The 27,061-nt window shown below is 50.6% G+C and overlaps 1 protein-coding gene and 1 non-coding gene across 7 annotated transcripts; both read right to left on the bottom strand.

Moving 5' to 3' along the window:
* LDB1 (LIM domain binding 1) lies at positions 1–26,997 on the bottom strand. Of its 6 annotated transcripts, none has more exons than XM_037064078.1 (11): positions 26,651–26,902; positions 17,895–17,997; positions 17,727–17,771; positions 17,539–17,614; positions 17,345–17,447; positions 16,997–17,169; positions 16,385–16,507; positions 16,073–16,156; positions 15,861–15,984; positions 15,504–15,652; positions 1–131 (listed from the first exon to the last, which is right to left on the bottom strand). In XM_037064078.1, the coding sequence occupies exons 1-11, from the start codon at positions 26,673–26,675 to the stop codon at positions 54–56; spliced, it is 1,083 nt and encodes a 360-aa protein (XP_036919973.1). In that variant the 5' UTR covers positions 26,676–26,902; the 3' UTR covers positions 1–53. The 6 variants fall into 6 exon arrangements, with proteins under 6 accessions (XP_036919973.1, XP_036919975.1, XP_036919976.1 ...); XM_037064080.1 differs by having other exon boundaries at positions 39–131; positions 15,510–15,652; XM_037064081.1 differs by lacking the exon at positions 1–131 and adding an exon at positions 13,008–14,793 and having other exon boundaries at positions 15,510–15,652; positions 26,651–26,997.
* LOC118999550 (small nucleolar RNA U3) lies at positions 18,406–18,623 on the bottom strand. Its single transcript, XR_005069131.1, has one exon. It is a non-coding gene; the product is annotated as a small nucleolar RNA U3 (small nucleolar RNA).
* Positions 26,998–27,061: the final 64 nt, after the last annotated feature.

Below are 27,061 nucleotides of genomic sequence, written 5' to 3'. Positions count from 1 at the left end.
TGTCTACTTGGTGAAGATGTGTCAAATTCTTCAGCCCATTTCTGTTGAAGCTTTTAGGCATCATCTGTTTTCCAGTATTGTTTAAGTATCCACTTTTGTTGGTCATTGGTTAAATTACCAGCCATCATTACCTAAAAGATAAATCATAAGTAAGGATACAAAGTAGTAACAACAATAATAAGACAAATGATACAAGTAAATAATACTTTTTAAGTAATAATGCAAGAATAAACTTTGTGTTTTGCATACTCATATAATTTTTAAAATATTTTTAAAGATTTTCTTTATTTAGTTTTAGAGAGAGGGGAAGGGAGGGAGAAAGAGAGGGAGAGAAACATCAATGTGTGGTTGCTTCTCATTCGCCCCCCACTGAGTTCCTGGCCCACAACCCAGGCATGCGCCCTGACTGGGAATGGAATAGGTGACCCTTAGGTTCGCAGGCCGGCACTCAATCCACTGAGCCACACCAGGCAGGACTGCGTACTCATAACTTTTGCCCACTCCTGTAGTTGGTCGTTGTCCCCACTTCTGGCAGGGAGCTTCGAAAACCCTTGGAGTTTCCTAAATGATAAGAGTAATAAATGTGTCCTGGTATTCAAAATGAACCCGTTTCATCCTCACCTGAGTTTATTTTAATGCAGTCACTTTTGGAAAACACCTAAAGTGGGGGGTTGGTTGCTAGAGAACAAACCTTGTGATCAGAGAGTTGGAACTTTCACTCCTACAACCCTGACCTCCAATAGCCAATGATTTAACCAACTGTACCTATATAACGAACCCTCCATAAAACCCCCAAAAGATGATGTTTGGAATGCTCCCAGGTTGGTGAACCAGAACAGATTCATGTGCTGGGAGGGTGGCAAACCCCAAACTCCATGGGGGACCCTTCCAGACCTCACCCTATGTATCCCTCATCTGGCTATTCTTTCATATTGTCAAAAATATTGAAGTGAGTAAATTTAAAGATCTAATTGGCTTTATGCAATGACTCATGAATGGAGCAGCATCCATCTAGCATACAAAGGGGCTCTGAGGAGCTCTGTCAAATGAAGGCCTTTATAGGCAGAAAGGGTGGGACAAGGAAATCATAAACAAAGGGAAGGGTTGCTTCAGGCAGGTTACCTTCCTTAGGGGGAAGGAGGGGCGTCTATCCATAGGTAATTACAGGTCGACTCCTTAAAAGTCTCATTTCTGAGAGAGACTGAAACTGCAATTAAGTTTGCCAGTGTGGGGCTTGGCACAAGTGACTCCATTTTGAGCCTTTTGTTTCTTTCTAACAGTATCCTTTAATGTTCATTGTAATAAACTGGTAATCTAGTAGGTAAACTTGTTTCCTAAGTTTTGTGAGCCACTCTAGGAAATTAAACCGTGGGATCTGATACTATTTTCCAGGTAGACAGTGTCAGAATTGAGTTGACTTGTAGGATACCCAGCTGGTATCAGAGAATTGCTTGGTGGTGTTGAAAAAACACAATGGACATGGAAGACAATCCACATGTTGTTCCCCAGCAGGGGCCTGAAGTCTGGGGGAAACAGGGTGNTTTCCTAAGTTTTGTGAGCCACTCTAGGAAATTAAACCGTGGAGAGGGTCATGGGAATATTCAATTTGTATGTGATTTGGTGTCTGAAGTGGGGGTCACTCTTGTAGGATGACACCCTAAACTTGTGGGATCTGATACTATTTTCCAGGTAGACAGTGTCAGAATTGAGTTGACTTGTAGGATACCCAGCTGGTATCAGAGAATTGCTTGGTGGTGTTGAAAAAACACAATGGACATGGAAGACAATCCACATGTTGTTCCCCAGCAGGGGCCTGAAGTCTGGGGGAAACAGGGTGGTGACAAACCACCAGAGCACCCCACCTCTCCCACTGTAGACCGTTTCCACCTTGCCCAGCAGGTTGGATTAGACTTTTCCGATGGGCTTCCATCCATGGATAGTGTTTATATCCATGTCCTAGGAGGCAGAGGGAACAGGGTCAGGATACCAGGAGTAAGGGAAAGTTTGAGGGAAGGGGGTTTCCTGCCCAGAAATGATCCCCAGGGAGAAGATACAGAGAAATGAGACTGGGTGGGCTGGAGTCAATCAGCTGTGACTGTGGTGCCTGGAATCTGACACTCCTCTGGGCGTGACCCAGGCTCTCTGGGGGACTGGGATTCTGGACTGGGGATGGGATCTGGGATTGGCCCAGAGGGAAATTCCTGGGGTGGAGGGAGAGTTAAGTCCACTCTGTGCCTGGAGGATGAACTTAAGGGAGGAGAGAAGGTTGTACTTGTTATTTCTGAGGGAGTAGCTGCTGTAGGAAAAGGCCTCATACAGCTGCTTATTGCTTATGAAACTGCAGGTGTTCCAGCTCCTGGGAAGACAACACAGGAGGGAGAAGGAGAGGAAACTCAAGTCCAGGTCAGAATGTGGAGAGAGGTGGAGAAAGTCAAGAAAGGAGAATGTGGTGAAAGAGGTGGAAGTGTGAAAGTCAGGAAGGGATGGATGGAGATGGGGGGGGTCAGGAGTGAGAGAGGAAAATGAAGAGGTGTCAGGGGCAGATGAGAGCAGCCAGGACATGGACAAGGGTGGGGTTTGGGGAGTTCTGGAAGCTGGGGCCCAGATAGTCAAACTGGGAGCAAGTTGCATAAGGTAAAGAGGGGTCACAGGTTAGGATGGGGATCTTCCTGAGGAGACCAGAGGTGGTTCCCAGCTTGAGGGCCCAGCTTTCAGACATGAGAGGTGGGCATTGGGTAAGCAAAGGTGAACATATAGGAGGAACAGGGTCATGGCCAGCAGGAAGTGGGTGGGCAGGTGCTGGGGACTGGACAGATGGAACTAATAGCCTTTGCAGAATTCATGTAGCCAGCTTCACATTTCAAGACCTGAGAGCAGAGCAGAAGGGAATATGGTCTTACACTTCAGCCAGACATCTGGTTAGCTACTAACACATCCTACCTTCTATTTGTGAGGGACAGGGAGGGGCAGTGACAGAGGTGGCCTCTGGAGGCCAGACCAGCAAACAGAGCTCCCCTTATCTTCTTGCAGCTGTCCAATTGGCTGTCCCTATTTTTCATGCTCTCAGCTAGTTTGGGTCTAGGTGGCTCAGGATGCAGAGTGGCAATGCAGAATGAACCCAATTCAGCACCTGCTAAGCAAACGGGTACAGTCTCCTGCATGCACTCCTTACACCATCCAGAAAGCATCTTGATATATTGACAAGGGACAGGAGAGCTCTGATGGGGTGGGTGTTCCACAACCTCTCTGCTTTACTGCTAGACTAGCGTCTTTGTTTTGCAATTTCCAAGTTCCTAACTTTTCATTTCTCCACTCCAATCCTCCCACACATCCCATGTTAGGGTCCCACCCTTTCCCACTCCTGTGGACTTCGGAGCATTTGACCTCCTGGCAATGAGCTGGTTGGAAGACAGGAGGTAGAGGGACTCTCTCTCTCTTTTTTAAAAAAAAATTAAATTGTTTAAATTTATTTTAGAGAGAGGGAAGGAAGGGAGAAGAGAAAAATTAATGTGTGATTGCCTGTCACACGCCCCCAACCAGGGACCCAGCCTGCAGCACAGGCATGTGTCCTGACTTGGAATCGAACCAGCAACTTTTTGGTTCACAGGCCCACACTCAATCCACGGAACTACATCAGCCAGGCTGAAGGGACTATTTCTGAATTTACTAAACTCTCTATTATTGATTCATCCTCCTAACAACCCTGTCAGACAGGGGCTTTTATTATCCCCATTTTAGAGATGAGAAAGCAAGCTCAAAGAGGTTAAATGACTTGTTCGGAGTTAACCACCTGTAAAAGGTTGGGCCATGGTTCAAAACAGGGCCGTCTATAGCAAGAAGCCACGTTCCAAACCATCGTGCTCTGGCTACTCCAGGGGTCCCCGTGTTAGTTCACAGCACCAGCACCCTCTCAGTTCCTCCATATCTCGACATTGCCTTCCATCCTTCCCACCCACTCCTCCGATTCAGTAAACTGCCAAATTGTATCTTTACTCCTCCTTCCAGCCTTTGTTACTTTCTACCAGGATTCTGTCTCATTTTTATGCTTAGTATTGGTTGTTATAAAGGTACCGTAAGTACATTAAAGGAAGTTTGAAAATGGCAAAGAAAAAGACACCTAGAATTCAATCATCTTATTACCACCATTGTACTATCTTTCCACGGGTTCTTTTCCTATGAATAGTCTCCTTTACATAATTGGAGCCACTTCATATTATAATTTGTCATACTTTTTCAGCTAACATTTACCATAAGTGTTTTTTCACATTCTTTTAACCTCTTGGTAAACATCATTTTGATGCCTATGTAGTGTTCCATTGTTAGGATGTCCTGAAGTTAGTTAATCACGTCATTTTCCTATCCATCACCTTCTAGAGTTTCCACATTTTCTATAATGTAAGTAATGCTGTGATTCCCAGAAATGGAATTAGTGGGTCAATCAGCGTGCACATTAACACAAGTTGCTTTTCTGAGAGAATACTCCAAGTATATGAGATTCTAGTCTCTTCCCATTCTTCCCAGCATGGGTAAGATCATTGAAAATCTTTGTGTCTTGGTGGGTAGGGGAGGTAGAAGAAGAGGTATGGTGGGGATACATGGTGATAGAAGACTTGACTTGGGGTGGTGAACACACAATACAATATACAAATGGTGTACAATAAAATTGTACACCTGAAACCTATGTAATTTTATTAACCATTGTCACCTCAATAAATTCAATTAAAAAAAGAAAATCTTTTCCCCTTTAGTGTGATTTTGTTTGCATACTTCAAAAGCAGGCAAAACTGCCTCACCTGGTGTGGTGTGGTTAGAGCATTGTCCCACACACCAAAAGGCTGTGGATTCAGTTCTGGTCAGGGCACATACCTAGGTTGCAGGTTCGATCCCCAGTCAGGGGTGCGTATGGTAGACAACCAACCAATGTTTCCCTCTCTCTCTCGTAGCAATAAAAATATTTTTTAAAAAAACAAGCAAAACAAGCCCTGACCAGATAGCTTGATTTGATAGAGTATCATCCCAATATGCAGAGGTTGTGGTGGGTTCAATCCCTAGTGAGGGCACAAGTGAAAATCAACCAATCAATGCATTAATAAGTGGAACACAAATTGATGTTTCTCTCTGTCTCTCTTTCTCTAAAGTGAAGAAATAATTTTTTTAAAAAACAGGCAAAACTAATCATGGTATTAAAAATCAGGACAGTATGCCCTGGCTGGTGTGGCTCAGTGGACTGAGCGTGGGCCTGCGAACCAAAGGATCGTGGTTCGATTCCCGGTCAGGGCACATGCCAGGGTTGCGGGCCAGTTCCCAGCAGGGGATGCACAAGAGGCAACCAGACATTGATATTTCTCTCCCTCTCTCCTTCCCTCTCCCTCTGAAGATAAATAAATAAAACCTTTTAAAAATACTTTAAAAAATCAGAACAGTAGTTACCCTTGGACGGAAGAAAATTATTGGGAAGGGTCATGAGAAAGGTTTCTGGGGAGCTATAATGTTCTATTTCTTGATCTTAGCACTGGTTACAGAGTACATTCAGTTTTAGAAAATTTTTTAAGTTGTACATTTATTATATGTGTACTTTTCTGTATGTTATACTTCAATACAAAGTTTACCAAATATGCCAAAAGCACAAGTGACAAAAGAAAAACTTGATAATTTGGACTTCATCAAAGTTTACATTTTTGTGCTCAAAAAGGCACCCTCAAAGAAGTGAAAAGACAACCCACAAAATGAAAAAAATATTTGCAAATCATATATCTGATAGGACTTGCATCTAGAAATATAAATAACTCTTAAAACTCAGTACAAAGACAGCTTAATTTGAAAATGGGCAAAGGGTCCTGGCTGGAGTAGCTCAGTGGATTGAGTGCAAGGTGTGAACCCAAGGGTCACCAGTTCAATTCCCAGTCAGGGCACATGCCTGGGTTGCAAGCCAGGTCCCCAATGTGAGCCATGTGAGAGGCAACCGCACGATGATGTTTCTCTCCCTCTCTTTCTTCCTCCCTTCCCCTCTCTCTAAAAATAAATAAAATGTTTAAAAAAGAAAATACTTAAAAAATAAAATAAATGAAAATTGGCAAAGGGCCCTGGCTGGGTAACTCAATTGGTTAGAGTGTTGTCCCAATAACTAGAGTTGCAGGTTCAATCTTTGGTCAGAGCACATATAAGAAGCAATCAATGAATGCATAAATAAGTGGAACAACAAATCAATGTTTTTCTCTCTCCCTCTAAAAAAAAATCAATTAAAAAAGCTTTAAATGGGCAAAGGATTTTAACAGACATTTCTCCAAAGATATACAAATAGCTAATAAGTACATGAAAAGCTATTCAACATTATTAGTCATCAGGGAAATGCAAATCAAAACCATAATGAGACACCACTTCCCATACTCCAGGAAGGCTATAATAAAAAAGGCAGACAATGACAAATGTCAGGGAAGATAGGGAGAAATTAGAATCTTCATACATTTCTGATGGGAATGCAAAATGGTGCAGCCACTTTGGAAAACAGTCTGGAATTTGCTCAAAATGTTAAACATAGAATTACCATATGACCCAGCAATTCCACTCAGGTATATATACCAATGAGAAGTCAAAACATGTGTCTAAACAAATATGTGCACATGAATGTTTATAGCAGCATTATTCATAACAGCCAAAAAGTAGAAACAACACAAATGTCCATCAGCTGACAAATGTATAAATAAAACGTAATCTATCTATACAATGGAATATTTGGCAATAAAGAGAAATGAAATACTGGTACATGCTACATGGAAACACTCTGAAAACACAAGTTGAAAACACTCTGCTAAGTGACAGAAGCTAGTCATAAAAGACCACATATGTATGATTGCATTCCTATAACATGTCCAAAATAGGCAAATTTATACATACACAAAGGAGATTACTGGAGGTGAGATTGTGGGGGAAATCATTGAGTGACTGGTAACAGGTACAGATTTTCTTTTTGAAGTGATGAAAATGTTTTAAAGTAGGTTGAGGTGCCCTATTGGTTGACGGGTGGCTCAGTTGCAGCTGGTTAAAGTGCTGTCCCCATACACCAAAAGGTTGCAGGTTTGATCCCTGGCCAGGTCACATACCTAGGCTGCAAGCTTGGTCCCCAGTTGGGGCACCAGTCCCAGCACATACGGGAGGCAACTGATCAGTGTTTCTCTCTCCTATCGATGTTTCTCCTTTCTCCCTTCCTCTCTCTCTAAAATCAATGAAAACATGTCCTTGGGTAGATGATTAAAAAAAACTTGTGATGGTTGAACAACACTGTGAACGTACTAAAAGTCATTAAATTGTACACTTTTAAAAAAATATATTTTATTTATTTATCTTTTTAGAGGGGAAGGGAAGGAGAGAGGAAAGAAACATCAATGTAGGGTTGCCTCTCGTGCATCCCCCGCTGGGAACCGGCCCCTGCTAGGAACCGGCCTGCAACCCAGGCATGTGCCCTGACTGGGAATCGAACTGCGATCGTCTGGTTCGCAGGCCCGCGCTCAATCCACTGAGCTACCCCAGCCAGGGCCTAAATTGTACACTTTAAACAGGTAAATTGTATGGTATGTGAATTATATCTCAATAGAGCTGTTATAATATATATTTAATTTACTAGGGAAAATATCTTTGTTAATTTAATGAACCAAAAAACAGCTATGTTATTTTAATATACAATCATTTGTTTACTATGTTTTTATATTATTCTTAGTACTTCCTCCTCTGAAATTGTCCTTCACCCGTTTGTCTTCAGGATCCTCCTTTTTTAAACCTATTTTGCATGTATTAGTTATACAACAAGATTGTAACTCATCATATTTGCTGCAAATATATCTCCCAGTGTGCCTGCCTTTCTTTTTGGGGTGGGGGTGGGGGTGGAAATCTGTTTTTTTTAATTATTTTATTTATTTTTAGAGAGAGGTGACAGGAAAGAGAAAGGGAAAGAAACGTCACGTGAGAGACACATCAATGAGCCACCTCTCGCACACGCCCAACCAGGACTGAACTCACAACCCAGGCACGAGCCCTGACTGGTGACCCTCTGCCTTGCAGTATGATTCCCAACCAACTGAGCCACACCAACCAGGGCTGTTTTTTATTTATACACACACTTACCAAAGTTGTAAATTTACTCTGTAGGTAGCCAAATCCGTCACTCTTTTATTGAGGTGAAATTCACTCTTTTCTTTCTGATTTCTTCTATGGTATTTAAACTTTCAAGTTTGTCCTCCCCACGCATATTCCTAGAAGGCTGACGAATATTATTCTATGTGGTTTTCCTCTAAGTATACTTGCTTACATTTACTTCATGGCCTCCTAAATCTTCTCCAGTCCTATACACCATGCCAAACTAATCTTATTTAAAACCAGATCTAATTAAGTCACTTCTCTGTTCAATTACTGTTGGTGCCTTCCCACTCCCTATAAAATTAAGTTTAAACTTCTCGGCCTGTCATTCAAAACTCTCTGCCACTTAGGAAGACTGTGGAAGTCAGGTTCGCTGATTCCCTCGTCCAGCAGTGTGCCCACCCCCGACACCTCTCATTCCCAGGGCACCCCTGGCTGCTACAGCTACACTTGCTTTATCGTCTTCCCCCTGCACCCTCCTGCTTTAGTGCCTTCCCTCAAGCTATCCCTCTACTTAGAGAGCTGGTCCTTGCCAGTACCACTTGCCACAGGCCCGCCTCCCTCCAACAAGCACTTTACACAAGTCCATTTCACTTTCAGCAAGAGGCCTTCCTGGATCTCTCCGGTCACAACAAACTTCTCTTCCTATAGGTCTCTAGCACTTTGCCCACTTTAATCCTATTCCTTGGTGTGTGCTTTTTATTCAAATTGTGGCAGGGTCTGATTTCCCTGGCTCTGGAAGTTTCTAGAAGGCAGGGACCAGGTCTTCATTGTGACCTGCCTTAGCCCCTTCAGTGACAGCCCATTATGTTTGGATATAATTCAAAAGTCTTGCTGACTCCAAGACTTTGGGCAAGCTGCTTGCCTTGCTGGCCTTAGATTCCCCATGTCTGGCCTTTAGTGCTTTCCTGTTAATGACAGATAATAACAGAATCTACATCAAGGAGTTGTGACGGCTTTTACTGAGATCATTGGTGCCATCTATGGCCATACCACCCTGAACGCGCTCGATCTGGTCTGAGCTCAGAAACTAAGCAGGGTCAGGCCTGGTTAGCACTTGGATGGGATGTCATTGATATGAAGGACTTCTCACAAAACCTGGTTTAGTGTGAACATTATCTGTTATCTTTTCTGTCATCGTCATCATCGTCTTCATCTTCGACACCACAGCCTTGTCTCATCGGGCCTCAGCCTCTCCCCACCACCGTTTTCCCTTGCTCGCCAGGCTCAGGACCTACTGCTATCCTGTTCCTTTAACCTGCCAAGCACGTCCCAGCAGGAGGGTCTGTTCCTCCACTTTCTCCACCTGGCTAAGTAGTACTCCTCATCCTTCAAGTCTCAGCAGATACAGCTGAGAGGCCTTCCTTTACCAACCAGCTTAAGTGAGGTTTCCCCAATATATGTTTTTTTAAAATATTTTATTTACTTATCTTTAGAGGGGAAGGGAAGGAGAGAGGAAGAGAAACATCAATGTATGGTTGCTTCTTGTGCATCCCCTGCTGGGAACTGGTCCCTGCTGGGAACTAGCCTGCAACCCAGGAATGTGCCCTGACTGGGAATCGAACCACGATTGTCTGGTTCACAGGCCCACGCTCAATCCACTGAGCTACACCAGCCAGGGCTCTCAATATATGTTTATGCTGCACTTTTCAGTTAGGTCTTAACTTGTAATTACATTCCTATGTGACCATTTGTTCGAAGCCTCCCTGCCCAACTGTATGTACCATGCTGTCTTGTCCACCATTGCATCTCCAGCTTCTGGCATGCTGTAGACACTCATTAAATGTAGTTGGAATTTGAATGGCTGAACGAATGATGAGCAGAGTAGTTTATACAGCAGGTACTCAACAAGTATTTGAACTTTATTCACGTGAATCCCATATAAACTCTCTGCCTGGGTTTCAGAGGTGGGGAACCTTAGTTTTCAGAGATTATACCTAAACATAGAATCAAGAAAAACTCTGCAATGTAAGATAGGAAATAGGAATAAAAACATCACGTAAGTGTTCCTCATGAGAGCAGAAACCTAGAAGAGGTTTTAGATAGGAAATGGCTCCTTCCCAAGGCTGGAGTAGGAACCTGGAGGTGTGGGTCAGCTTCCATTCCCACTCCTCTTCCCCTACGCCCCAGGGTGGGAACTGCAGGGTGTGTAGTCTCCCACCCATTTCCTGTTCTGCTTCACTGAAGACCTCAGCGTGGGGGTGGGGAGGAGTCTCATTGGTGGACGCTGAGAGGATGGGGCTGTGGCCACATGGTAGATGGTTTTTGTAAGCATTCTGGGTACTGGAAGCTGTGCCCAGCAGGGGCCAAAAACAGCATCTTTGAAACTCAGCTTGGAGGTAGGGGGCCGCTGACTCAAAATTTCTTTTTACGCATTCCTTTTCTGTCAGCCTGGCCCAGAAGGTGCCTGGGCCATCCTCAGCACCTCCTGCCCTCATCTTCCTTTTTTTTTTAAAATATCTATTTATTTATCTTTAGAGGGGAAGGGAAGGACAGAGGAAGAGAAACATCAATGTATGGTTGCTTCTCGTGCATCCCTTGCTGGGAACTGGCCCCTGCCGGGAACTGGCCTGCAACCCAGGCATGTGCCCTGACTGGGAATCGAACCGTGATCCCGTGGTTCGCAGGCCCGCGCGGTTTGCAGGCCCGCGCTCAATCCACTGAGCTACACCAGCCAGGGCCCTCATCTTCCTTTTTTATCCAGGCTGTAGCTCCTAATCCTACACCTTTACCTTTACTCTACTAATCCCCAAAGTAAGGCCTCACTCACTAATTAAAAAAAAGAAGAAGAGGGGTGGATGTGGGGAGGCCCTGAAAGGGTAGTTTAGAACTTTTCACTTTAGGGGATGAGACTTGAGATCAGGTTGAAGTGGGCTGGGCTGGCTGGGCTGCAGTCTAACCTTTGGGGAAAGGGGTTAGAGGGTAGGCTGGGGTTGGGTAAGGGTATGAAGAGGGGCTGGACGTATGAAGAGGGTATGAAGAGGGACTAGACTTATCAGTCCTAAAAAAGGGAGCTAGCGGTCAGCCTGGATTGGGCTGGGGTAGGAAACATGGGGAAGGAGGAACTGAACCCAGGCTGAACTAGGGGTCTGCAGTGGGTCCTGGCTGGGCTAAAACAAATTTTCCAGTATCACACTGGGACCTGGGGTAGGGCCATCACCTGCACCTGGGAACAGAGGGCATGATGGCCTTGAATGGCCTGCCCTTCCCTACCAGAGAGATTCCTCCAGAGTGAGGGCCTTCCTCAGCAAGGTTGCTGGGGCAAAAAGGGAGGAGCCAGACCTAGGGGCTCCAGAGGAAGTCGCTGGCCACCATGTTTCCTGAGTTCAAAAAGTGTCTCCCTGTCTCTCTGACACAGCCCCTTTCCCCAAGCAGGGCAAAGTCCAAGCCTGGCAGTTCACTTTTCTTGACCCCCCACTTCCTTCAAACACACACACACACACACACACACACACACACACTGTGAACCTTCAAATGCCCAAAACAGTTACACAACTGCTGCCCGAGTAGCCCCCAGACCCAACACAATCACACTGCTAAGCCATACATTTAACACCACAGCCTCATCTCTATTTGTAGCCTCCCACTCACACCCGAGCAACCACGCCTTCTCTGCCTGGTTCAGAGCCGTATTCCTAGCACCTAGGTTGGGCCTGGCACCTGGAGAGTGCTCAGTGATTAGCTGAAGGAATGAATCCACCAAGACACATACCATAAACAATTGCATACATTATCCCACATACATATTCACACATGTTCCATTACACACATATATCTAAGCCCTCTCCCAGCTCAGCAGTCACATACATACCTACCCTGGCACACACTTAGGCAAAAAGGCCAGATGTACACCTAGTGCTGGACAGACACACTCCACGTAAGTGTTACCTAGCACTCCCACGGGGAGTTGGTGGTAGCGGCTGGCTGGCAAATGTCCTTCAGTCAGCTCAGGCCTGCAGAGTAGTGTGTTTGTGTGCGTGCAAATGTAGGCCTTGGGGTCCTGAGGCACTGGGGCAATGAAAAGGAGCTAGGCTGGCAGCAGGGCAGGGCCAAGGTCACTACTGAATTGGAGAGGGGGTGGGGCAGGCCATGAAGTCCTGTCCTCTGGTTTCTTCTGCCAGCTGGGAGGTGAGGGTAGAGGCTCAGGTCCATGAGGCCTTACTCTGGATCCGAGAAACCTTAGTAAGGAAATAGCCTGAGGCCTCAGGTTCCCCTGCCTGGGATGAGAATGAGGGACACTGGATAGGGGGCTTTGTAGGTGCTGAGACCCCACCCCCAATTCAGAGTAGTGTGTCTGTCTTGCCATTCTTCTTTAACAGCAGGGGAGGAAAGGAGTGGGGGAGCAGGAGTAACTACCTGGAAAGGAGCCTGTGTCCTCCTCTCTCCCTCTGTGCCCGCATCCAAAGTCAGCAAGGAGACAGACAATCCCGCTACTCTCTGACTTCCCCCTAGTGAGCTGGGCTGCTGGGCCTCCCCCGTAGGATCAGGAATCTCACTGACTGAGCCTCCCAGGCTCTCTAACCACCAAGGTCCTTCAGAGTACTGAGGCAAGGATGCCATTTCCCACCCACCCCCAAGAGCCTAAGCCAGGAGGGGCCATCCCAGGAACCCTGCCTCAGGAGGGTCACCTGCCTTCATAACAGGAATGAGGAACAGTGTGGGGTGGGAAGTGAACTTTTGAGGGAGAGGGGGCCAGGCTAGGACACCTGAGGAGCAACACCAGAAGAATAAGGAGGCATGTGAGATGGGAGTGAAGGGGAGTTCTAAATCCAATCCATACCTCCTCCCCAATGGCAGACCTTAGGACTGCATGAGGGAGGGGAAAGACTGTCTTGGGCTGAGTCAATACTGAGCATCAAGGACCAACCAAGACACGCTCAAACTGAAAAGTCTCTTTATTGATCGGTACCATACATGACTCAAATGGAGGGGGAAAAAAGGCATTACAGTTGGGGTGGGCCACCCCTCTTCCCCACCCCTTCCCTCAGCTCCTGACACAACACCCCTCCAGCAGTGGCAACCAGAGTGAAGGAAACAGAGTGGGAAGAGCCCCAGAATCCAGAAGAAAGACTGGGAAGATAGGTGGTACTAGCACTTCCGGAACTCGCCACAGGAAAAGGCAACAAAGCCAGAGCTGGGCCCAGACTCACGGGACCCTTCTCTTGGCTTCACCCTGGGCCCCAAACCTCCACATGTCCAATTGCAGTACAGCTGAGGGTTCTGGCAGCTTTCCCCTCCTTTCTATGAGAACAAGGACTAGAGGGGATTTGGGAAGATGAGCACCCTCTACTTCAGCTGGGAAACAGAGCCCTACTGCTTCCTGCTTAGAGGTGGGACACCCTCAGTGGCTCCCTCCCCACTGTGGAAAGCAGGGGAGGACTAGATTTGCAATCTGAGTGGATGAGCCCTTCCCCTAAGCCATGCCTACCCAACTGAGACAAAACAAAAAACACAGTGACAAACTGGGCTGCTCCTTCCCTTCATACTCCCCAAGGGAGGGAGCCTCCCCCTCCCCCATCCAAGACAGCTGCTTCAGTGGAGGGCTTGTAACGAATATACACACAGGGTGGGGGACAGCAGGGGGCAGCGGTGCTGGGACTGAAGGAGATATGAGCGTCCTGGAGGATGGGGAAACAGAGACAACAGCTGGGAGCTGTTCCAAAGCAATGGCCCCCTACCCGATGGCATGCCTTCCCAACTCCAGTTACCCCAGAGGAAAAGGGAAGAGAGATGGCGAAGTGTCTCCTTGGTCTGAAGCTCTCAAACTATATAAAATGGTAACGTATACCCCCCTACCCTACCGATGCGCTCACCTCCACCTGGGCCCCAAGCCTCGCATCTGCCAGGCATAGGGAGGTAGCTGGACTTTTAATAAGGGGAAGAGGGGGGACATGAGTAATTTTTTTAACTTACATTTTTAATAATATTATTTTTTTAAAAACTTGGAGCTGGGATCAGTGGTGGAAGAGAGGAGGAGCCCAGAGCTTTACCCCTCTACTTCCAGCCACCTAGGGGGAGGGTCTGGGGAGGGGCACTCAACCAAGCGCCATAACTTTTAAGTCCCTAAGGGCTGTGGGGATAGACAGCCCAGGCTCGAAGGGGGTTGAGTCAGGAGGATGGGGAACCCATGGGGTGAGGATGGAGGCAAATGCTCTGGGGGTGGTCAGGACATTTCTCAGAGGCCCAGGGTCCACGCAGACATCCACATGAGTACCTCCTGCCCCCAAAAGGCTCTGCAGAGGCCAGGCCCAGCCCAGAGCCACTGCGGGGCAAATCTTGGCACCTGCCCCCAGTAAGTCCAGTTCCTCCCTGAAGTGGGTGGATGGAGGCTGCCCATTTTAGATGCTCAGTCTCTTCATTCTGTCTTCTGCTCCCTGGGGCTTCAAGGGGTGGGGCAGACAGGCAGAGCGCTGGGTGGCCCTGGTGAAGCCTTTACTGGGAGGCCTGTGATGTAGGGTTCTCCGATTTGCTTTCTTGGCTGGATGGAGGCTTGCTGTTCCAGGGGCTGTTGGCGCCCAGGGCAGGGGAGTTGTTAAAGCTGTCCTCGTCGTCAATGCCGTTGGCTGCGTCAAACTGGGTATTCTCCAGCCGGGTGATGAGCCTCTCGTCCTCGTCCCCGAACTCCCCGCCCATCAGGGTGGGCTCCCCCACCACCATCACATCCTGAGAGTGGCGGAGGTCCCCAAACATAATCGGGGCAGGGGCTCGCCCAGCCCAGGGCAGCAGAAACCCCCAGAGCCCCAATACCCACCCAGAAAACTCAACACCCCCACCCCCTTCTCATACCCCAATTTAAAACATCAACTCCTCTGACACCCTCAGCCCTCGAATCCTTCCCACTGAAGGACTGCAGAGCACCACGCTCTGTAATGCACATCCACTAGATTCTGGGGAAAAGTCAATCTACTCCCTTAGCTCCCCAGTCCATCTCCCCGTAGTTTTAGGGGGCTCCTAAACTTCTGTCCACATGTATGAGAGGGAACAGATCAAAAACACCAGTGGGGCAGGTGTGTGCATGTTCATATAGTCTAGATTCACACACAGTGAGGATGCACGTCCCTCTACGAGTGAGTGTCTGTGTCTCCGATGGTCTGTGTGCTCCCAAGCTGTCTGTCCTGAACGTCCGTGTGTTCTTGTGGCTGACTCTCTCCCTTCACATCTGTATTACTATGTCTGAGTCTGTGTGATCACAACCACACATGTGACTAACAAGGACTCTCATCAGTGACAGGAGTCAGCCCATCCTGGCAGAACACACTAGGAAAACTGTCTCTGCTTCTAGGCCTGCTGGTGAGCTCACCCTGGGATACGGTCAAGGGTCAGGGGTCAGCAGTAGGGGAGCCCAGAAGAGAGAAGAAAGCCGAGATGCTTACAGGTACCTGGCTGGAGAGGGCGAAGGTGCTGGCTGGGCTTTTCTTCTTGCTGTTGCTGTTGTTGGTGTTGCCGCCCCCAGAGCTCATGGTGCTGCCCCCTGACATCTTCCGTTTCCGCCGTTTGCTGGGCTGCTGCCGGGCGGGCTCCGCTGTGCCAGGAAAAGGAGACTCAGGTGGAGCCGGGTGCTGGGGCCCTGGCTCCCCATTCTGGCTCCTAAGGAGCCTGAGCCTACCCTGATGCCAGTCTTGCAGACTTAAAAGCAAGGACGGGGCTTCACAAGGAGACAGATAGAAGATAGAGCCCTGGGGGATGGCATCAGGTCCTGGCAGAAGCAGGTACAGGCCCAAGGCACTCACCAGGGGGTGCTACCATACGCTGCCACTTCTGGAAAAGGCAGGTCTTGAGGCAGTCACGAGGGCTGAGGCTGTAGGTCTTGTGGCGGGACATGAGCTCCTGCATGGGCTCGAGTATCACACACAGCTGTGGGGAGACCAGGAGGGGGCTTGTCAGGGGAGAGACACAGAGCTCAGTCAGTGGGAGGGGGCAGAGACTGAGTGACCAGACTCACTCGGAGGTAGTTGAGAGTGGAATTGGACAGCCCACACCGTGTGATATTTTTGGAGAGCTGATCCAACATCTGGGGGTCCTGGGCCTAGGGGAGGAGAAAGACAACAATGCTAGCACCTGGGTTGCACTTGCTCACCTGCCCTATCATCTGAGCCTGTGACACTCCTGAAAGAGAAGAGAAACTATTATGAAATCCACTTTTCAGGTGGACAAACTCTAACCCTCTAAGGTCACCGTCAGGACACGAGACCTTATTCTGCCCTTCCCACTGGCCTGCCCTCCCCCTTCAGCCTTGGTTTCTGCCCACACTCACGTGCATGGCAAGAATGCTGCGGGGGATGAGCTCCCGGTGCTGCCGGATGCTGAAGTGCCATGTCTTTATCCGCATCATGTCGTCAAACATGAACTCCAGGTATAACCGCCCCTCCACACATACCTAGAGACAAGGTTGTCACAGCTCTGCCCCTGCGCGCCCCACACGAAAGTGTGCCTGTTCTGCCTTTGCTTACAACTCTCCCGCCACATACACTTCTGCCACCTACACCTAAATCTGGGTGTACAACTGGCACGGACCATCCCCTCACAGAATTGTTACACCCTTGACCCTTGCACACACCACAAACTGAGTTGAAACGCTTAACCAGTCCTGCCCTCTCCCATGCAGTTTTATACACTCATGTGCCCTCATACAAGCTTCCTACGAGGGCAGGCTCTTACTCCCTGGTGTGCACACCCTTGTGGCCCAGAATACGGTCATATACAAGCTCAGTAAATGCCTCCTGAATGCTGTGACACCTCTGTCCCCCGTTCTTATCTGGCCACGCCCCAGTATGCCTCCCTGGGGAACAGCTGAGTACATTTTGGGAAGGAGGAAGGGAATCGGGCTCAGGTGCTTCAGCATTCCACATCCATCTGGATTGCTGACCTGGGTGAACATGGGTTTGCCGTGCTGGGTCACCATGCTGCCCTGGTCACAGTCGAGGGACACAAAGTTGCTGTGGAATGCCTCCTTGGGGTGCTTAAGCACATAGTATAGCTCCGTAGCACCTCCCTCGAAGATGCTGCGGAAGTAGCGTGGGATCAGGGTCCGGCCAATGGCTGTAGAGAAGGGACAGACTCTTCAGAACAGTAGGACCTCAAAGGGGGTCAGGCAGATGTCACTCCTGCCAAAACAGATACCCTGCAACAAATACCCACTCCCAGGCCTTGGAAGGACACACAGGAGGTATACATTCCCACAGCAGAACTGGCAGGACCCCCAGAGGCCACTCACTGTATCTCTTTGGTCCATCCTCCAGGCAGAAAGTGATGGTTAACATGGCATCATCCTCAAAGAACTCAGTTGTGAAAGCATCCCACCAGAGATTGTCACACTCCTAAGAGCACAGGGAGAGGCATTGGTGTGTATCAGAAGACATCCCACTGGGGTGCCCAGAGGGCCCTCTCCCTCTTCCTTCCTCTGGGTACCTCTGTCCAGTTTTGAAGCCGTTTGTTAAGCTCGAATATTCTGTAGTCAGTTTGGTTTCCATATGGTGTGTGCCTCCTGGGGTAAGTAAAGAAGGGAGGTTAGCAGGAGCAGAGCCTCCCCAGACTCCCCACGTCTGCCCTCACCCATGTAACAGAAAGTACCTCCCACCCCACTGGACTCCACTTACCCAATCCCGGGCTCCAGGTATGTCGGCGGATACATAGGGGTTGGGCTGTGTAAGGGAAGAGGCTATGAGAATGGGGGTGGAAGACAGGAATTATTGGGGGGTGTAACTCCCTCCCCTATTTAGGCAGGATTCCATCTGGAAAAGGGATGAGAAGTGAGTAAGACTCACCCCACATCCCGATCTAGCATGGTGCCCGGATGGAATGGGGGGAAGGCGTTGCCGTTCGGGGGCTCCTTCGGTGAGTACAGCTTGAATGACTTTGAGGAACAACCTAGAAGGCAAAGGAAGAAAAAAGGGGACCTGAGTCCCTCTTCGGAACTCTCCCTAAGTTAGCTAGGCTAGGTGAACAGGGACTGGTCTCCTGGAGCCAGAGAGAATTAGGGGAGAACGAGGGGAGGGGGACTACCCTAAGGAGCACCTACCTCTGCTTTCAAATCTGGCTCCAACCTTGTGTTATTAAGAAACTAGAAGTACCCAGCCCCAGTACCCAAGACCTTATTTCTTCATGTGGCTGAGGCCTGGATGACAGGACTGAAGCTGGGAAGAAATGCCAATACTACAGAATAAATAAATACCCAAACATTAGAATCGAATTTTAATAAACCCCCTTTTCAACTACATTATTGTCTTTAAAAACTTTATTTATTTATTTATTTATTTACTTATTTTAAAAAAAGAAACCACGCAGACTGCGTTCTCTCCCTCTTACTCTCCCAAAGGAAGAGAAGAACGATCATCGATGGCTATTGGCAGCTGCAAAAGCAACACCAAACGCCGGCTTCACGCCCAGGAGAGAACACTGCACCTCTTCCTCGTGGTTCGGTGCTCTACACGTTCGGAGAAACTTCTCTAGTAACGGAACGGACTATAGAAAATGATCCCTGAAAGTATAGTCTTAAAACTTTATTTATTTTTTAGTGACGGGGGAGGGAGGAAGAAAGAGAGGGAGACTAACATCAATGTGCAAGAGAAACATCAACTGGTTGCCTCCCGCACGCCCCCAACCAGGACATGGCCTGTAACCCAGGTATGCGCCCCAACTGAGCATGGAACCAGCCTTTCAGTCTGCAGGACAACGCCCAACCCACTGAGCCACACCAGTCAGGGCTCGACTACATCATTTTGTCCAATTATCACCACCATGGTGTGAAGCAGCAGCGGCAACTGTAATATTCCCATTTTACAGATGACACAACTGAAAGCTCAAGGGGTCTTGCCAAGGTCATAGAGCTAAGGACTTGGGCCCAGACCTTCTGGTTCCCATATCCTGAAGTATTTCCACCCTTCTTTTGACCTCTGGAGATCAAGTGGTGGGAGAAAAGAGGGGATTTGGCCAGCTCCCTGCCCCTTCTCCACACCCAGGGTCTCAGGAGGGCAGGGGATAGAAAGATAAAAGGGGGGTGTATGCCTGTTGGGTGCCACCCACCAGATAACCAGTTGGGCTTTCTGACCGCCCCCCACCAACGGCCACTCCCTTATCAGCCTGACCCCCTCTCCCACACCCACCACTAGTCTGGTATTGTCTCCAAACCAGAGAAACCCAAAGCCTTAACCCATTCTGTCTTCTAAGACTTACAGTGCAGGAGGGAGGTAGAGGGGCCTCCACTGGATCTCACTCTATTTACAAAAGGGAAAGAGGAGGCCTGGGAAGGAGGCAAGGTTCCAAGGGGCTCAGTCTAGGAGGTAGTGGTAACTGGACAGGGACCTCTACTTGTACCTGTGCATGTGTGGGATGTCCCTTCTACCCTCACCTAGAAGTATGCAGTTCTTGGTTACTGTATCACCTGACTGGGAGGAGTGTTAGATTCACAGTTGGGTATGAGCCAAGTACCCCTGCAATGCTATCGTTCCCCACCCTCCAAGATGAGGGAAAACTGAGGCACCATTCCAAAGGTCCTGACCCCAGTTAGAGTTGCTTCCTCATGGCCCCCCAACTTGATTGCATTTGGAAGGGTAGCTGTATTTGGAAGGGTAGCTGTGTCTTAGCCTCCTTCCCAATTTAGACACAAAATCTACTTTACTCCCCAGGGGGAAGAGACAAAGGAAGACCCTGTGCCAATGTCTGTCATTTAATTCTCTCCCCAGGGAATCTTCCTCACAATATGGGCAAAAGGAGGGTCCCAGAGAGGCCTACACTACACAGTCCCTGAAGGTGCCAAGAGTCAGAGCCTGTGTGTACCTGCACATGTGTGTGCCTCATCCTGCTGAGCAGGCTTCTACCCTGAGCTCGCCCCAACATGCCGACCAAGGGCTGGAACCCAGCAGCCCCAGGCAGGATCGCTGTGCCCAAAACAGGCCCTCGCCCCACGCATGAGCTCTCGCAGGCCACATCCATATGCTCCCAGAACGGCACACACAGCCTTCGCATGCCTGTCTGCACTGAACGAGGAGCCTGTGTCCTCAAGGAAGAGAGAATCCCACCACCCCCAAGTCTTCACACTCCACCGACGGGTAGACCAAGTCCACGTACAGGAAGCCACAGTTCATGCAGCTCACCAGGGGCCAGGCCTGGGCAGCAAACCCAAGAGTCTAGATGATCAGACCTGGGCCTGACTAAGGCCATCCTTCCCCCAAAAGCATCACAGCCCTTGCCCCTCAGTTTCAGGGCCACTTGAAGAAATGTGTCAGCTCAAGATCCTAAAAACAAGTGAGGCAGGATACCCAGATTCCTCTCTAACTCTGAAAGAAGTTTCAGAGCTTCAATTTTGCTCACTAGTCAACTAAAAGGGCCCAGGGAACATTTCTGAGGGGCAAAAATCCAAAGCTCTACGGCCTTGATTTACACCTCTAGTGAATGGACGCAAAACCCCTCAGCATCTCTCCAGAGGTACGGCAACTCCCAGGAGCTCCGGCACAAGGGCTTGGGAGTGAGAAGAGAAGGGGAGGGAACATCACCCAGACCATCTGTCCCTGTTGCTGCCTGTCCTCAACAGCAGGGGTAGAGGGGAAAAGTGGGAGTGGGGGTGAAAGGGCTATGTCATCCAGCCTTGAAGTCAGACATAGCACCCCCTTCCACCTCCAGCAATCTGGGAACCCTTAGGAAGGAGAAGAGAGGAAGAGCCCAGAACTAGTAAAGTTTTCCCAGGATGGAAGCTGCATCCTAGGACTGAGGGGAGCAGCTCCAGCTGGGCATTTCCATGGTAACCAGCCTGCCTTCCTTTTGGGGCTGACCAGAGGTCAGTAGGCCTGGGAGCCCTGGCCTCTCTAAGCTGAGGCACCTCTCCCCCAGCCTGCTAGCATACCAGGCCAGGGCCAGACCCAGGACCTTCTACCCACCCTCTACAGGCTTGCAAGGTGCTCAGACTTACCTGGGAGAACTGAGGGGGCCAGGAGAGGTGCGGGAGCGACTGGAAGCCCACCAGGGCCCTGGCAGGGGTGAGGACTGAGGGGGGGGCCAACTTCAGCCGCTCATGTCCCGAGTGGGACGGGCAGGCCTGGCCGGGAGCTCCACTCCGTGGGCCGCACAAAGACTTGCACGCACAGCCTTGGTCTGCCCCGTGGCGGCCACAGCCCCGGGGGAAAGTTTCAATGGCCACTGGGCCGGGGACCGGGGGCCAGGGGGCCGGCCTGGGGGGCAGGGGGCCGCGGGGAGTCTGGAGCCTTCTTTGTTTGCAAGGTTTCCCTCAACAATGGCTGCTCCGCTCTTTCCTCTCTCCTCCTCCTCCTCCTCCTCGGCTCTACCCGCCGCCGCCTAGCACTGCCTCTACCTCCAAGCAGCCCGCCTGCCCTCCCCAGGCCACCAGGCTCCTCTGCCGGGGCAGCAGACCAGGCAGGGTCCGGCACTCACACTCACTCACAATCGTACACGCACAGACACACGCAGCGCCCACCAGCTCCCAGCCTTTTCTCCCTTTCTTTCCTTCCCTCCCCGCTCGCTCACGGAGCCTCTCAGAATGAGGCCCCAGGGCGGGCAGAGGGTGGAGCTGCCCCCACCGGCCCCGCCCCCTCCCGGCCAGGGAAGAGGAAGAGGGAGAGAGAGAGGGAGGGCGCGGGAGCGAGAGAGGCAGGCAGGCAGGGAGGACTGCTGAGAAAAACAAAAGAGAGACAGAGACTGGGAGAGACTGGGATGGAGAGATGGAAACAAAACAGACTGGGCTTGGAGAGACCTGGGAGGAGGGAAGGCCTGTGGGGACCGGGAACTGAAATGCTCGCTCCAAGCCTCGAGTATGGTGAGAAGGGGAACAGAGGAGTGAGCAGGGAAGCCAAAGCTACAGGCAGGGATGGAGGAGGGTGCTCTCCTCTCTGGAGACTCCTACAAACCACCTCCCAAACATGCCCCATGTCTCTCTGGCCACCCTAGGCTTCAGCCCCCGGTGAAATCCCAGAGCAACTATCTGGGGGGCGGGGAAGGGAGACTCCAGGGGGTTGTTTTTGACAGAGACACACTCTGACTTCAGCCTATAAACACCTGACTGGAGGGAGGGGTGCACTCCAGGCTCCTGGGCCCCCAACCCAGCCGAGTTCCCAGCCCTCATCTGCCTTAACAGGAAGCTCCTTCCCCCACCACAGCCACCACCACCCTAAGGCAGCTCCTTCCCCCACCACAGCCACCACCACCGGAGACACGTGGGTGCAGGGGAAAGAGGCGCTGTCAGAGCTGGTGAAGGCAAATTCGCCCAACCAAGGATCCCCAGAAGGGGGCCTGGTCTGCTGCTGAATCCTCCCCACCACGCCAGGAAAAAAGGTGTGTGGTTACTGGGGTAGGAGCTCTTCTCCAATGCAAAGGGGATTCCCAAGAGAGGGGGTATTTCTAAAACTTGGGTAGTGGTCCAGGCCCTACTCCCTGGACAGACAGGAAAAAAGAAACACAGAAACACACACACACACACACACAGAAGGGGGCAGCATATAACCTTCTAGTTCACTGCAGGTTGAGTCGCTGCTCCCTATTCCCTGCCCACCCCGCCACGTTCACTCACGTTCAAGCCCCAGGACAGGGTTCCTCCTGACTTACACACCAGTTGGCTGTGCAGTAAGAATGTTGCTGCATTGTGAACCTGGCTCTGTGAACACCCTCCACATATAAGTAACACATCTCACTTTCACATAAATCAGTACCTGAAACATACATACCCCAAGCTTTAAATAAACCCAAACCCAAGATGCACACACATATACAGTCTGTGTTAGACCCTGACATCCATACACACTGGGACTAGTGACATGCATGCCCCAACCCCAACAGACACACCAAAAGTGCATTATATACCTCCTGAACCTGTGACAGACTGTTACACACACATCCTGACAATGCATTACCACCCAGGCACTAACCCCATAAACTGCCACCCTTCCCGAAACCTGCACACCATTCTCTACCACGGCCCGGCCTTGACACACCCAGGCTTTCACAAACACACCAAAATCTCTGGCATTCAGCCAGACCGTCCAACATACTACCTACACCAGGACTTGAGACATTCTCACTGACCCAGGTTTGCAGCCCAACTCTAAGATAACCACACACACCTCCACTACTGACAATTCCTGTCATTTGTTTGGTGCCTTTAAACTTTCCAAAGTGTGTTCATAGGCAATATCTCAAAAGTATAGCACATAGGGCCAAATATTAGCCTAACTAGAACAGATTATAATAGGACAGAAAGGCCTGAGGCCCTGGATTTCTAACCCTATCCACCTAAGCCCAGCCCTGGGGCATTGCAGTGATTCCTACTCTCTTCCCCTCCAAAGAACGGCCACTCCAGGCCCAAAAATGACTGTCTACATGGGAAGGGGATAGGTGTGTGCTCTGGCTTCTGCCCCCCAATTCAGGGTGCAGAACCTCCACCCAGTCTGTCTCCTCAAATTTAGGGGGGAAGGGACCTTAAATACCAACGTACGTACTAGGACTCTGGAGTATCATTCGAAATGAACCCCCTCTTACTTCCTTCTCTAGCAAGTCTACCCCTCTCTATGTTCTGACTTAATTCCCCCACTTTCACAGGAGCAGGAGAGGTCCAGCTAAAGAGAGCAAGTCTGAATTAGAAAGCCCTAATAGTTGGGGTGGGGATGGGGGGCATCAAAGAAGGACAAAGGTGATGAAGAAAGAGTAGAGAGAGAGCACTCCTTCTGGAGGTGAGGACTTTGAAGGGCAGTAGCCTTCAGGATAAGGTACCACGCACTGCCCCCTGCCCGGGCCCCTGGGGCTCCCTGACCCAGGCCTCCAGTGTGCCTGCCCCCCTTCCTTTGTCTGTGCCCGGCCTCCCGTTGGCCTGGCGCTCTGCCATCCTCTTCTCCTGGCTCCCAGCCGCCACCACTGCTGCCTCCTCCCCTCCCCCTACTCCTCCCTGCCTTAACCCTTCTGAGCCACATGCTGCCCCAGACAGGCCCTGGCCCCCTCAGCAACCTGCCCTACCCAGGGTGATGTCCCTTAGCAGAAGTACTATCTGCTCCTGACCAAAGGCCCAGGTGCTACTCCCCACCCCAGGAGCACCATGGGAGGTGGGGGGGTGTGTATGTGTATATCTTGTGGTGGTCCTTCTGCGTGTGCATGTGTGTGTTTGTGTGTGCTCTGGCTTCCCTCAGTCACATGTGTGGGGCATGTGCTGTCTCTGCTGGGCTAGGGGAGGAGGAGGAGCTGGGAGACAGCAGAGCACAAAGGAGAGACTCAGACAGGCAGGCAGGCAGCAGGCGGGCGGCCTGCCAGGGCGCCTGGGCGCCCACCCTAGAGCTGCTCCAGTTGGGGGAGGGGTCTTTGGACCTGGACTGTACATGCTGCCTTGATGCCCTTGTGTTCAACCATATGCTCCCACCCACCCATACAAGCCTGGTCCCCTCTCTTACCCCAATTCCTACCATTCCCCACCCCCAGGCCACTCTCAAGCCTTCTCCTTTAAGTCTAACCTCTATCCATCCTCTGTGGCATTGACCCATGAGACTTCTTCACATTGGGTAAAAAGATTCCCTGCTCTTAGCCATCTTTTGCCCCCTCTCCCCCAACCAGGCCACCAGACACACAAATGGAACATGCCTTTTGAGGTGCTAACTGAAGATGCCCTTACACACACACACTCACACACACACACACACACACACACACCCCTGTGCACATGTCCTATTCCTGGCCCCATGCTGCTCCCAGACAGGCTGAGGAGGAAACTTTCTCCCTTCTCTGCTGGACACAGGCACCCTGCCCCAACTTCAGGGCCAACCTCTCTCCAACCTGACAACCCCTCTACACACCTCCTACCCACTATCTGTAGGAACTAAGATTCAAAATGTAAGTCTTGGGCCCCTAGCCTGTTCAGAACCTTAGTTCCTACTATGCTCATGTGAACCAGTGGAGGATCAAGGCCATGGGGTAGACTGAGAGCATGGACGGATCCAACCAGGGTACCCAGCATGGAGCCGTTCTTTGAAAAACATACACACACAAATGTGCACACCAAGCTGGTTATGAGGAGGAATGATGGGACCAGGCAAGATTCCAGCTTAGTAAACTCTTCCCTGTCCTCTCTCCCACCCTCCGCAGCAGGAGCCAGGGGTCCCCACACCCAGATATTCCAGGATCCTCAGGCTCTACTAGCCCTCCCTCTGGACCCTGGGCCCCTGAAACATCAGTCTCAGCAGGCACTTTAAGTGTGTGCCCAGACCAGCGTGGCCTGGGTCACATGATTTTCAAGGAAGCTTCCTCACTGGCAGCTTCCCTTGAGGACTGGGGTTGGGGTCACTCGTAGGGTATGGGCCTCCCAGAAAACCGGGAATCTAGAAGAGCAAAAGACCCAAACCAAGCTAGAAAGTCAGGGACACCTGACTTTCAGAAGAAAAGAAGAAAGCTAACTTCAGCCTGGGAGAGGAGCAGGGCCTGCAAATAATTCAAATGGGTAGCTCAATTGGTTAGAGCATCAACCTGATACACCAAGGTTGCAGGTTTGATCCCCAGTCAGGGCACATAAAAGAATCAATCAATGAATACATAAATAAGTAGAATAACAAATCTATGTTTCTTTCTCTTCCTCCCTCCCTCTCTCTAGCTCTCTCTCCCCTCCCTCATCACCTCTCTAAAAGTCAATTTAAAAAAAAAGAAATGTAAGAAGCCAGGGTCCTGGGGATGTGGATGGACAGTGTTCTGAGGTCCTCTGAAAACTACCTCTACAATCACATTGCCTCTCTTTCCTCTTGGCAGGGAGAGCCTTCCCCTCCTCAGGAAAGAACTCAGATCCAGGCTGTCACTGGCAAGAGCTCTGTTTGGCGGAGGTAGGGATCTGAGCCTAAGTTCTTAAGTTCTCGATTTGGGGTCAAGCATTGCTCCCCTCAACTCAACTCTCACAAATCACTCTAGTCCCTAGCTTGCCTGGGGCTGCCACATTCCCTCTCCCACAGGGCGCTGATGCCAGACCCCAGGGCCCAATTATCTGCCCCTCCCGGAGTACCTCCTGTCCCTCCAGAGAGCCAACCTTCCCTGGCAACAGGCAGGAAAATTTGGAGGTGGGGGAAGATGGGCCCCAATTAATCCCTCCCCCAAAACACGGTCCTCAAAAACAGCCTGGAGGGGGGTGTCACAGGATCTCTAAGAGGAAATAGGCAGCGGGGGGCAGGGGGGGGCAACCCAAACCAGCCAATCACAACTCTATGGTGACCTGAGGGGGGGGTCAAAAGTCTAGACTCACTTCTGATTGGCTAACACCCTGGAATTCTGGGAATTTAAGCCCCCCAAACCCCTCCTCAAGTAGCCTCTGCACCCCCCCCCAAATCTACACACAAGCTACCCCCAGCACCCTCACCCCGCGCCTCCAGGTTGCTGCGCATTTACATAGTTGGGGAAAACCCTTCCCCCCGAGACTGAGGTCCCACATACCCCTCACAGCCCCCTACCTCCGCCATGCCATCGACGCCCCACACACAAGTTCTCGCCAAACAAGGGGTGAGGGATCCGCGGAGAGAGTAAGGGAGGGAGGGGCCGGGCGGCCGTGCGCCCCACTCACCAGGACAGGCACAGCCCACTGACATCTTCACATCGCCCGCCGCTGGGGGCCCAGCCGAGTCACGGTGCCCGCCCCGCGCGGGGACAAGCCGGGCATGAGCCGCCGCCGCCGCCTGCGGCCCCCGCTGCCCTCGCCGCCGGCCCGGCCAGGCCCGGCCTCTGCCCTATGCGGGCGGGCCCTAGCTGCAGCGAGGAGCCTGTCAGGCGCGGAGCAGACAGGAAGGAAGCCAGGCAGGAAGGCGAGCTGCCTCTGCGTGTGCGCGCGCGGGTGTGCGTCCCCCGAGTGTGTGTCTGTGTGTGCGCGTGTGCGTGTCTGTGAGCTCTCGCTGCCAACGCCGCCGCCGCCGCCGCCGCCGCCGCTGCTCGCTCTCGTCTCCCACTCCTCCCTCCCGCTATCGTAGGCACCCTCTCC

The sequence above is a fragment of the Sturnira hondurensis genome, unplaced genomic scaffold (genome assembly GCF_014824575.4).
Source record: "Sturnira hondurensis isolate 20B ecotype Veracruz unplaced genomic scaffold, ASM1482457v3 Scaffold0014854, whole genome shotgun sequence".
Taxonomy (NCBI): domain Eukaryota; kingdom Metazoa; phylum Chordata; class Mammalia; order Chiroptera; family Phyllostomidae; genus Sturnira; species Sturnira hondurensis.
Note: the sequence above shows the minus strand (reverse complement) of the source record. Positions and strands in the feature narration are given on the sequence as shown.